The 13208-nt window shown below is 35.7% G+C and overlaps 1 protein-coding gene across 1 annotated transcript in view; it reads left to right on the top strand.

Moving 5' to 3' along the window:
- The window catches only part of ASXL3 (ASXL transcriptional regulator 3), a 132804-nt gene that overhangs the window by 74282 nt on the left and 45314 nt on the right, over nucleotides 1–13208 (top strand). The window contains exon 7 of the mRNA XM_040984705.1: nucleotides 3275–3438. Coding sequence (XP_040840639.1) covers nucleotides 3275–3438 — 164 coding nt within the window. The remainder of the gene's footprint in view (nucleotides 1–3274; nucleotides 3439–13208) is intronic.

Here is a 13208-nt window from a genome sequence, read left to right on the forward strand (position 1 = left end):
TACACCTGTCCTATCTAGTATTGTTCCTGCCCTACATTGCTGTTCTTGTTCTTCGGAGTCACCCTTTACCACAGATGTCTATTGTGTGAATTTAATGAGAATACAAGTTTAAATTATTGATGACTTGCATTTTTTTGTATTTATGGATACCTGTTGTTGGAATTCTTTATTGCATTTTTATTCTTTATTTGATTTTTTGATTTTTCACTTATGCCTTTAATTTTTTCAGCTGTGAATGCAGTTTATCTTTAAAGCAAATTAAGCAGTGTTTTTAAATTTTAGCACTTCTGTTTATAATTCAAATATTTTATTATATGCATTACACATTTTTTTCTCTATAACTTATGAAATACCTACAGTTGTGGTTTGAAACATTCCAGTATGTACTGGATATATGGAAAATTGAAAGATTGGCTTCTGTTATTTCCTTTTGCAGAAAAATGAAGTGTTATATGATTCTTGAAGCTCAGTGGCCAGTTGTGTGTATGTTTTCAATCGTTCCTTGAGAGCATAAAAATGCTTTTTTCTATTAAATCAATGCAGCACTCTGTGTTTAATTGATTTATTATGATTAATTATTGAATGGTTAAAATCCTTTATATTCTTAAGAAATTTTTGTTGGTATATCATATTGTAGTAGCATATGTCAGTTTGTTTTTTAAATTATCCCAGTTTTACATTTTGAGGGTATAATTTTGGATTGGATTCAGGTTTAAGGTTAGTGTGTATTTTCAATAAATTATTTACTGTGTACTTCAGGAATGATCTTTCTTATATCTAGTAATTTTCTTTTAAATATTTATCTTGTTGGTTTTAATTCTGTGGCATTACTTCTTATTCTTTTTAGTATTTTCGTAGTTTCTTTTTTTTTTTTAAAGATTTATTTTTTATTATTTTTTCATTGGAAAGGCGGATATACAGAGAGGAGAGACAGAGAGGAAGATCTTCCGTCCGATGATTCACTCCCCAAGTGAGCGCAACGGGCCGATACTATGCCGATCAGAAGCCAGGAGCCTCTTCCGGGTCTCCCACGCGGGTGCAGGGTCCCAAAGCTTTGGGCTGTCCTCGACTGCTTTCCCAGGCCACAGGCAGGGAGCTGGAAGGGAAGCGGGGCTGCCGGGATTAGAACCGGCGCCCATATGGGATCCCGGGCGTGCTAGGCGAGGACTTAGCCACTTGCGCCACCGCGCCGGGCCCATATTTTCGTAGTTTCTTAATCTTATGTTTTTCCCTTGATTTGACTTAAATATATCCCTTAAAAGCAGTTTCTAGCTGGATTTTGTTATTTTTTAAAGTTTAATGTGAAAATCTGTTATATTTATTGTGATTTTATCAGACTTAATTTTAATGTTCTTTCCTTTTATATCCTCCATTTGATTTATTGAGTTTTCTTTTTATCCATTTATTTGGAAACCATAGATCTCATTTCTTTCAATGATTACCTGTAGGGTTTTAGCAAAATATTAATTTGCAATGTTTGTTATTTTGAAACAATGCCAAATTTCTGTTGTACTCATCACACCTTCCCACATTACACGCAATTACTGTCGATTGCTTGATTCGCACTTTGTTTTAATCCTCATTAGCTATTAGAATTATTTTTTACACTTTTCTATTTGTTGGGATAATCCTGCCTTTGAGTCAGTTACTTCACAGGTGTTTCTGCACTCTCTTGTCCTTTCCTTGATACTGTTGACTTGTTAAGAATGTCTTTGTAATCATTTCAGCAAGATTCTCTGAGGGATGTTTTCAATACTGAAAATGTGCTTGTTGTATACTGATAATGGATAGCCATAGATTAAATGAGCTTGACCTTATTCTTCTTCTCCTGTGAGAGATAGTGCACTCTTTTCTGTTGTTTGGAAGTAAGGTTTCTGCTCAGATTACCACCAGCCATCTGGAGAAAATTGTCACATTTGAAGTGATTTTTAGGTTTTTCTCTTTGTCTTTGGTGTTTAAAGATTTCCACATACATGATAATGGGATGGATATCTATATTTCTCGAGGTTTGGTGTATTGCCTTATAGGAGAACTCATTATTTCAATTCTAAAACTTGGATTTCATTCATTATCCAAGTACTGTTTGCTGGGCCTTTCTGTTTCTCATTCTGAAACTTCTATAGACAGACAACCCGAGTACTCATTATTTCCCGCAGGATTCTTCCTTATTCTATTGCAACTCATCCTTTTGTACTAATATTCAGGAATACTTTTTCAAATTTGTGTATTAATTATTTGATTATTTCTCACTGTGCTAAATTTTGTCTCTAGAAATTCTGTGGAAAATCTATTCATTTATTCTATTTCTATATAATTTTTGAATTTCTTCCTTCTGAGTATTTAAAAAGGAAGAGTGTACAAACTTTTCCTTCAAGGGCCAAAAGAATAAATTCTGTACATTTCTGTGCCATCAGTTTCTGTCACAGTATATCAAATCTGCATTGTAGCACAAACAGTCTTGCACGATACATAAACAGCTGGGCATGACTGTGTTCCAAGAAAACTTTATTTACCAAAAACAAGGGTTGGATTAGATGTAGCTCATGGGCTGTGATTTGCTAAGATCTGATTTAAAAGTGTACTGTTTATAATCACATTCAAGTTGTTCTCTTGGCTCAAGTAGCTGAGAACAGCAGTTCTTGTTGCTGCATCAGCTGTCAGGCGGGTTATCTTCTTGTATGAGTAAGTCATGGTTCTGAGTTGTGAACTTCACCTACAGACATCTCGTGGAGGCCCATGTGCCACGAGTTGTGGAATTATCCTTCAATGCATATTAGCACGTCAGACCCCGGAGCTGATGTTTCTATAAGGGGTTGCTTGTGAAAATGCAACCCTCAGGAATACCCTGAGCGGAAATCCTCTGAATAATCCAGTGCTCATTGTGAATACACAACTCTCATTGTCTCTATAAAAAATCCACAGCAGTGTTGATCACATTTCTAGGTCTTCTGGAACTTACAATTGTTACTGTTTGCGTTTTTGTCATCAGAGTGCTTATCTATTGCATGTTCATCATTAAAACACTTACCAAGATTTGTTGCTACATTTGGTTAATAAATATACAGGATTAAGGGTCCATCTAAGGCTGGACAGAAATGTGGTGGAAGATGCTTTGGGGAATTCTCTTATGAAATATTTATAAAAGGGATAGAGTTAAAGATTACTGAATACTTGTGTTCAGTCAGTGTACAGTGGTGTGTGTGTGTCTGTGTGTGTACATTCACTTAAGTATTTTCCTCAACTTATAGTAAATTAATGCCTCTTGTCATCACAGGGCACTTGAAATGGACCAAAGCTGAGGACATTGACATAGAAACCCCAGGATCTATTCTTGTCAACACTAACTTGAGGGCATTAATAAATAAACATACATTTGCTTCCTTACCTCAGCATTTTCAACAATACCTCCTGCTTTTGCTCCCGGAAGTGGATAGGCAGGTAAGTGGAAGTTTAAAACATTTGATATCAGTCACTAATTACATCATTGTGACGTGGCAGATCTACTATAGTGTGTTTGCATAATTTATGCATGCACATGTATATGTGTATATATGTACACACATATATGTATACGCATAGCCATCATTGATTTATTTATTTAATTTGCCAAAACAAAGCCATATTTTATTATCACTGGTGAGCCAAATCAAATCTTAAAATATAGTACATCTTGGTAGAATCAAAACTGTAGATCTTCCCATACTGGGAAAGGGAAACAAAGAAATCAGACATGCCACTATCAAATAAATCTTTGAAATAGCTGCTCTTTTGCCCAGAGGGAATATTGAAATGTGGTAATAAAAAGCCAGGGTTTCTAAGAAATTATGTAAATGTTTTTATTCTCAGCTCTTTCTAGCAGGCATCTGAAATTTATGTTTGCATTTGATTTCTGATAGTCTATCATTATGAATATGATTGCCCATAAATAATTACTTTTATCTCTTTTCGAGTAAGCAGTAATGCTTTTAACTATATTTTTGCACAGCTTCTAAAATAAAGATATACAATAATAAGCCTGTAATAGCAGATATCAATCATCTGCTAAAGCTGTTTCTTTAGGAAAGAAAGGAAAAAAGAAATCATCAAATGAACTTTTATTAAATTTCACAAAATGTATTAAGTTGTATCTAGAAAAAACATCCCCTTGCAATTCTTATTCCAGTGAAATCTGACTCTGTATTATTTCCATTTGATGGATTTGATGGATTTGGTTTAATGAATTTCTGTCTTGAAAGTCCATCCATGAATTGAAATGTGCAAGACAGATTCAGTATTTCCATATTACTTTGCATATGTTTTCTTAGATTTTTATTTGATTTTATTCTCTAATAACTTACTTATCCCTTTCATAGATACTTAAATATGATAGGGAAACTATTGGCTACAAATCTCGTTTCGGGTGGTTTTTTTTTTCATAGTTAGCAAAAGTATTTTGATGTATTTTCACTTGGAAGTTTGTTTTTAGTCAACACAAATGTTTAATATTTTCCATGAATATGAATATGTTTTTGGTGCTTGGGGTTAATAAGACAGTAAATGCTTAACTACTATTGAATGAATTATCAGATGTATTCTATGTAAGTAAAATTTACTTTTTTTTTTTAAGTCAAAGTTGTGTCTGTATAATTTTCTTTTTTTTTATTGTTGTTTACATTGTATTATGTGGTACAGTTTTATAGGCACTGGGGATTCCCCCCACCCCTCCCATACCCCTCCCCCCATGGTGGATTCCTCCACCTTGTTGCATAACCACAGTTCAAGTTCAGTTGAGATTCGTTCCTTGCAAACACATACCTAGCATAAAGTCCAGCGTCTTATTGTCCAGATAAGTTCAGTGGCCTCATGGGGAGGGAGACCTTCTCTGGTCTGAAGATAGGGCTAACAGAGTAAAGATCCGGTCAGTTAAGAGCCCCAACAAAACCTCAGTATCAATGTACAACATTATGGAATTAATTGACATAGTATTGGTAAACAATATGTTAAAAATAATGCAAGTTCCATTCTTTGAAACACTCTTGCAAGAAAATATAGGAAATACCCTGCAGGACCTAGGAGTAGGTCCCGACTTTCTAAGAAGGACACCAAAAGCAATAGCAGTTGAGAACAGAATAAACAAATGGGACCTCATCAAACTAAGAAGATCCTGCACAGCAAGGGAAACAATCAACAAAGTAAAAAAGCAACCCACAGAGTGGGAGAAGATCTTTGCACACGATATAAGCGATAGGGGGCTAATTTCCAGGATATACAAAGAACTTCAAAACAACCAAAAAACCAAAACAAACAAGCCACTCAAGAAATGGGCACAGGAAATGGGCAAACATTTCACAAAGGAACAAGTCCAAATGGCAAACAGACATATGAAAAAATGTTCCAGCTCCCTGGCAATAAGGGAAATCCAAATTAAAACATCGATGAGGTACCACCTAACACCAGTAAGATTGGCCCACATAAACAAGAACACCAACAACGCTTGCTGGCGAGGATGTGGGGAAAAGGGAACCCTACTCCACTGCTGGTGGAGCTGCAAATTGGTACAGCCTTTATGGAAATCAGTCTGGAGAACACTCAAACAACTCAAAATCTGCATACCATATGACCCAGCAATTGCACTCCTAGGAATATATCCAAAACACCTGTTTTACGACAAACCAACATGCATCCCTATGTTCATAGCAGCACAATCAGTAATTGCAAAATTTACTTTTTTAACTGACTGTAATGTGAGGTAGAAATGTGTAAGCTTATGAAGAAAAAAGCATAAAATATGTTGCACTTTGATATGCAAAAAGAAAGTTAAAAACAATTTAGAACCCATGAATTAGATCTTGGGAGATTGGTAGAATTGAATTAAATGAATGATGGGAGAATATCACATCCAAAGCTAATTTGGTGTGACTCTGAATTGTAGAAGGAACAGCACAAATGTTCTGGAATGACATACTGGAAAAAGCTTTTGAAAGATTCTTTGGGTAGAAATTAAGAAGCCTGAACACTGTCCCCAATGTATCAGTAATGCATGCTGTCAAGGGCATTGGAGAATGGCAGCAATACGATAGGACCATTGCTTTCCAAGAAAATTATTCTAGCTGTAGTGAAATGTAGTGAAATGGAATGTTAGAAGTATGAAACATGAAAGTGCAAAGAATAGTTTAGAAAGCAATTTCAGTTGTTTCCAAAGGCATAATGACAGCTTTTTGTGAATAGTGTTAAAATTAAAGAAGTGGAGGAAAATATAGTCCCATCAGTATCACCAACATCATCATCCTATTCTCTTCTGCCTTCCTAACCCCCACTCCTGTATTGGAAAAATTCTACATATTTTTTTTTTTTTCAAATTACACCTGAAGCAAGGTGTGGAGAGGAGCCGTGGATTACTCTCCACTTAAAAGTTGATGTGACTGAGAATAGAATTCAGGTCTTACTAAAAACTTTTTGGGGGTATATTGATATTGATATGTGCAACTGTTTCCGTCACTTCAATGTATGGGAAGGTTATTTTATTTGCAATTGCGTCTCTGGGCCCAGGGGTAAGGTTTGGCATAGTGTACATGCTACTCAACAAGTACTTTTGAAATGAAGAAATGATCAATTGTCCTAAGTATACCCACATGTTTTGATAATTCCAGACTAATATCTAAGCTCAACATTTTATTGAAGTTGTAAAAAGTTTCATTTACTTGTTTGGATTATATGTTTGCTATTTTTTTCACTATAAGAAGTAAACTGAATAAGGTGTAAGTTTGAACTCAAGTAACCTTTGGTCCCTTGGGAAGTTATTTCATTATTCAGGAAAAATTTATTGGCTATGTATTGTGTGCTATTAGTTTGCCAAATATGGTGGACACAATGAACGATTGTATCTGGGAGAAATTAAATGAATCTTGGGGAGGAGTGACACAGGAGGAAGAAGGTCCTGCTGAAATGTACTTTGCTCATTTTCAGGAAAGAAGTTTAAGAACTGGGTAAGTCTATATCAAATTTAGTGTAAGACCAGATAGAGTCACATAGTGTCAAAACAGAACTGTAAATGTCCTCTCGGGGTACAGTGGATGAAGAAATGTATCCCACTGTCATACTACGCAAGCTTTTATGGTGCAGAAGGTAAAAATTAGTTGGTATGTCTTACACAAAGACAAAGAAAAATAATTTTCTAAACGGAGGGCATGTCACTTTCTGAAACTCAGTGCAAAGATTCATCGTTTTCTGTGACTGGAGCCATCTGTGTGGGACAATGTATGGATCCTCTGTTGAAGGGGCAAATTGCCTACAACTTGATGCCATGACTGCCACCTGAACACATTGAAATTTCAGGAACCAGTGAGCACTGCACATATTTTTAAAATGAGAAATGGGTTAAATAGAATAATTTAAGCAAATATTTTAATGCCTGGACACAGATAGCAGAAGAAGCCTCAAGGAACAAAAAAAAATTCTTTGTTTTTCTCTTAGGAGCCAGTAGCCCTGTAAATGATGAAAGGGCAAAAATATGAGACATAGGGAGACTGGTCAAGAGACAATTAATGCTAATTAAGATGGGAGATAAAATTAGATAAATGCTAATTAAGATGGGAGCTGACCTTGAGCTCTGGCCTTGGAAATGAGAAGAAAGGAATGAACTCTGGACATATTTACAACCCAGGATGTGAGGAATAAATGACAGATTTTATATGGAATGGGTTGCACAAAGAGTGGAGGTGACTGGAGTTTTTACTTAGGGAAACTTGGAAAGACACAGTGGCTTTTTGAGCCCATCCCCGTTTGATACCAAGAAATTTAGAGCATTGGTCTCTTGCTCTTCTTCTGCTCTGGTTTGAGGTAAGTCAACCCTCTCACCTTGAAGAAATGAACAGGTGACTTGAGGTGACAAGCTATCAGAAATGGTGTTGTTCTTTCCACCTATGCAGTATCCAAGTGGAGATGCATACCACTTAAGTACAGATGAGGTGGAAATGTCTGGTTATAAGGATTTTTGGAGGTAGTGGAAATTTCCACAAATATGTGAAATAGTTGAAAGTATCTCTGTGTGAATGCTTGCATTTATGTTTCTACAAAATCAGAAACTCTCAGGTCTTTTGTTTCTTTTTATTGACTACCCAAATTTCTTCCTGTTTTTAGCATGATATAGTCATATAAGACCTCCAACGTTGGAAGCATATGGAATCAGGTTTTAATTAAAATATAGGAAGTTTCCCATTTATCTTGACAATGCCAAGTGTTTTTTATGCCAGCTTCTATGGGTGTTTTATTTATTTATATTTATAAAAAGTAATTTATTTGATAGATATTTGGTATTATATACAAGTATAGATATCACAAAAATGTAAATAGGCTTATGATGTAATCTAGAGTATAATTTTGTTTGTTCTTGTTTTATAATATTGCTACATCTAGTTTCATATCTAATTTTTTTCTCCATATATAAGACTTCAAGTAATAGAAAATTCAGTCCAGCTGACTGACATTAATGTAAAGAAGTGGCTTCTGGTTGTTGGTCTTGCAGTATCAAGGACTCATTAGTATTTAAAAGATCTTGTTGCCCTCTTTCTAAATCTGAATCATTTTGTTATACTATGGCTACCTGAATCCAAAAATTAGGTATATTTTTCTTTGTTCATACACATGGGAGAAGTGCTTCTGTCTTAATTTTTAAACCAGAAATGCTGATGTAACATTTAATGTCACTGCTTAGGCATGCCATCATTTCTTTATTTTTTAGAAAATACTGCTACAAGAGAACATATTTCATATGTTTCATAGTTGCAATTTTTAGGAAGATAATCATATTTTCCCCCCTTCTTTTCTTTTTTTTAATGTTCACAGAAACATGTTTTCAATCTCCACTATAACTAGAGCCTTAAGTACAACTAACCATAATATTCCACAAGTGAAAAATAATAAGACTACATTTCTACAGGAGCATAAAAAAGGAGCTAAATAATCAAGTTGCAAGATACCCATTTTTTGTCTATACAGAGTTTTAGGCCTTGACTAACATAATGGTTTCCAGTTGTATCCATTTTGTTGAAAAGACAAAAATTTTGTTTTTTAATGACTGAGTAGCATCCAATAGTGTGTATATGCCAAGCTTTCTATAGCCATCAGTTAATGGGCATCTGGATTGATGCCATATCTTAGTTATTGTGAAGTGAGTTGAAATAAACATAGAGGTACACATAGCTCCTGTGAATTCTGATTTCATTTCCTTTGAGTAAATTCCCAGGAGTGGGATGGCTGGGTCTTATGGTAGATGTATTTTCAGAGTTCTGAGGCGTTTCCATGCTGTCTTTCATAATGACTGTGCTAGTTTACATCCCCACCATCAGTGGATTAATGTACCTCTCCCCAGATCCTTACCAGCATTTACTATTTTGAATTTTAGATAAATGCCCCTCTAATTGAGGTGAGATGAAACCTCATTGTGCTTGGATTTGCAGTTCCCTGATGGCTAATGATTTTGAGCACTTTCATATGTCTGTTGGACATTCGTATTTCATCCTTTGAAAACTGCCTGTTCATGACTTTTGCCCAAAGCTTAACTGGATTTTTTTTAATTGCTTAGTTTCTTGAGCTCCTTTTATCCAGGATCTTAATCATTCGTAGTAGAATAGTTTGTAAATATTTTCTCCCTTATGATCAGGTGTCTCTGTTGAATGTTTCCTTTTCAGTGCAGAAATTTCTTAGCTTTATAGAATCCTCATTGTCCAACTTTGTTTTTGTTTCCTGTGCTTTTGGGATTTTTTCCAAGAAGTCTTTGCCTGTGACATTATCTTGTGGAGTTTACCTGATGTGTTTTGTATTTGCTTAGTATTTTTTTTATTAGGACATTTGCATCTGAATACATAAAGGGTAACCATTTATGCTTTTCAGTGTTGTACCTTTTTCTCAGTTTAGAATTAAGCTGATACTGGCCTCCTAGGAGCAGTCTGTGGGGATTACCTCCATTTGAATGGTTTTGACAATTTGAGAAGTGTTGCCACTAATTCTTCTTTAAATGTCTGGCTGAAATTAGTAGTGAAACCTTCTGACCCTGGGCTTTTATCATTATTGAGAGGATTTTTATAACTGACTCAATCTGTCTCTTTTTTTAATCGGCCTATTTAGCTTTTCTTTGTCTTTCATGACTCAATTTTGGTAGACTGTGTGTTCAGAAGTCCAAATATTTGTCATAGATTTTTTCCAGTTTTCCATGCCAGAGAAAATTCCATGCATGCACTTATGAAAAATTATGTATCCTGAGGATATGAGATGAGATATATATGTTCACTTGATAAATTAGTTTATTTGGTGATTATTTTGACTGTTGATTTTCTTGTCCAGTTGAGTGTTGAAGTAATTGATTGTGATTATATTGCAACCTGTGTCTCCCTTTTGGTCATTAAAGTTTGTTTTAAATAACCAGATAGGGGCATATACATTTACTGTAGTAATATCTTCCTATTAAGTTGATTCTTTAATTATTATTACATAATGCTCTCTTATTGTGTCTTTCAGCATGTTTTATGCTGGAGTCGTCTTTGGTATTTACATGGCTATCGCTGCTCATTTTGCTTTCCATTAGCATGAAATATCCTTAAACTTTCACTTCCTGTCTGTATCCTCATTGAGGAAGTATGTTTCTTGATCCTACTATTTTCCCATAAATATTCCCCTTTTTGTTTCAGATTCCCTTTATACTTTTCCCAGAAGAATTTTCTGCCTTTGCATTCTTTCATGATGATGCTCTTTCTCTATTTCTGCATATAACACATCTTTAAGTATCATTTGCATGGCTTGACGAGTGGTGGAAAATTCTTTTGTGTATTTTGGAAGGGTTTTATTTCACTTGTATTCATGAGAGTCTTTCTGTACAATATTCTGGGTTAAGGATTTCTTTTTTTTTTTTTAAGGATCTGGACTATGTCTCTTTATTCTTTCGTAGACTATAGGGTTTCTGAGGAAAAATTAGCTGTGAGTATACTAAGGGATCCTGTTAAGGTAACCTGGCCATTCTTTTGTATGCATTTTAGAATATTGTCTTTAGGTTTTACTGTGGTAAGCCAGACTATAGTTTGCCATGGTGAAGATTTTTTTCTGATCATGTCGACTGGTAATTCTGTGTGCTTTCTGTACTTGAATGTCTTGATCTTTGTCCACATTAGGGAAATTTTCTGTTTTTATGTCATTGAATAGACCTTCTAATCTATTTTGTCTTTACACACTTTCAAGAAGTCCTAAGACACATATGTTTGGTTTTTTAATACTATCCCATCAATCTATAACACCATTTTTATTTTTCCTAATTTCTTTTTTTTTTTTACTGAATATTTCCAAGGACTTGTCTTTTAGCTCAGAAGTTCTTTCCTTGTCAATTCTTTCATTAAGTTTTCCACTGAATTCATTCCTAATATTTCAGTTTTTACTACAGTTTCTTGATCTCATGACAGAGTATTTCATCGGTGTCCTGTATAGATTTCGTAAAGTCATATATTTACCTCTCTGTTTTGAAGTAATCTTAGGATCATTGTTTTGAAGTTTTTCAGCAACTGTTCATCCTTGCATTCTAATTTTGAAGTGTTGTTGTTTTCCTTTAAGGTAGCCATATTATCTTCCATGTTCTTGTTTCTACATTTATTTTTAGACATTTGTGCAAACACTTGTTGATTTTCTTCTGATAGGCTTTTATCTTTGAAATATGCCTCTGTGGCTTCATGGAGTGTCTGCTCCTTCAGTGATTATCCAAAGTCATATGCTGTGTTGGGCCAGGAAACTGTCCAGTGCAGGGAGAGACAAGGTTCTAGGGTGATACTCTAAGGTACGCATGATAGGGCTCTTCTGCTGTCAGCAGAGGGAAGGGTATGGTCATCTCAGCTGGTATAATCACAGTGTCAACCCCTCTCTGCCAAAGTAAATCCCCCGTTTAGGCAAGCCAACAGTGCTTGCACCTCGCAAAGTAGTATGAACATTGAGTTCCAAGCCTCTGAAGCAACTTCCCAAAGACCATCCACACACTATCACATACTCTGTTGTGCACTCCCAGGAGGCCCTCAGGCAGAAGATACCAGGGATCCACTGTTTCTTCAAGCCTCACCTTCCATCCACAAGCCTCCTGTTGATGGAAAGAAGTGTGATGTTCCCAGAGTGAGCTCCCTGAAAACAGTTGCTCTTTGCTCTGCCTTGGGAAGTCAAGTCCGGGAGCTGTGTTAGGAACAGTGCACGTGTCTAAGTGGAATCCCTACTCGCAGCCAGTCCTTGAATCCAGTCTGAGTCAGTGGAAACTGCAGGGTTATTTCTCTGACAAAATTCTCTAGTCATCCATGGGCCATAACAGATTCTACTTACCTTATAAAGCTAGTGTTTCCTCCCTGCTGGTTTCCAGGTGCCTTGCTCTAAGAAGATGTTCCCTCCAATTACTGCCTGTGGGAGTCACTGGCAGGTTACTGCTCATTGCTGTGAGAATGTGTAATATTGCAGTGCTCACTGGCATCTCCCTTCTGTATATTGAATTTCCACTGAAAACTTCTAGTTTCCTAGAAAAATGTAGTTCTTCCCTTTTCTTCTGGTACCTTCCAGTGATCAGAATCAGCATGTCTTTTTCCTGTTCAGTTATCTTTCATTCACCAATATTTCTTTAATAAGGAAACTAAATAAAGAAATTGCCATAAGTCACCTGGGTCTAGACCCTTAAGGTTTAGAATGTGTCATCACCTTCTCCCATCCAGGTACTAACCAGGCCTGACCCTGCTTAGCTTCTGAGATCAGACGAGATCAGAGAGATTCAGGGTGGTATGGCCATAGACATGTCATTACCGTCTAAAATAAAATTGATATCGTTGAGATAAGAGGTTGGAGAAACATAAGCAAACTATTTTTTATGAATTCTTATTATTAACATGTTTATGAATATGTTAGGATGGATGTCTGGTGGCAAATTACAATGCCCACTGAAATCGGGTAAGAATTGAGTTTGGTTTTTAATATGTTGTGATGCCTCTATTATATAAAATGTCTAGAATGTAATTGTATATGTAGGTTTTGAGACAAGAGAAGGTATTTTCTGATAAAATATGCATAGGTTGTGTGAGCTATGGGATCTAAAATCATTGGGGGATACCAAAGTTTTCCCAGAGGAGTGAGATAGATATGAGAGACAGACAACACAAAATCTGCAAAAGATCATCATGCCAAACTGTTAAATACACATTGTTTCTCCAGGTCTGTGGTTACGC

This window comes from Ochotona curzoniae, unplaced genomic scaffold (assembly GCF_017591425.1).
Source record: "Ochotona curzoniae isolate NIBS_2020 unplaced genomic scaffold, NIBS_Ocur_1.0 contig_43, whole genome shotgun sequence".
NCBI classification, from domain to species: domain Eukaryota; kingdom Metazoa; phylum Chordata; class Mammalia; order Lagomorpha; family Ochotonidae; genus Ochotona; species Ochotona curzoniae.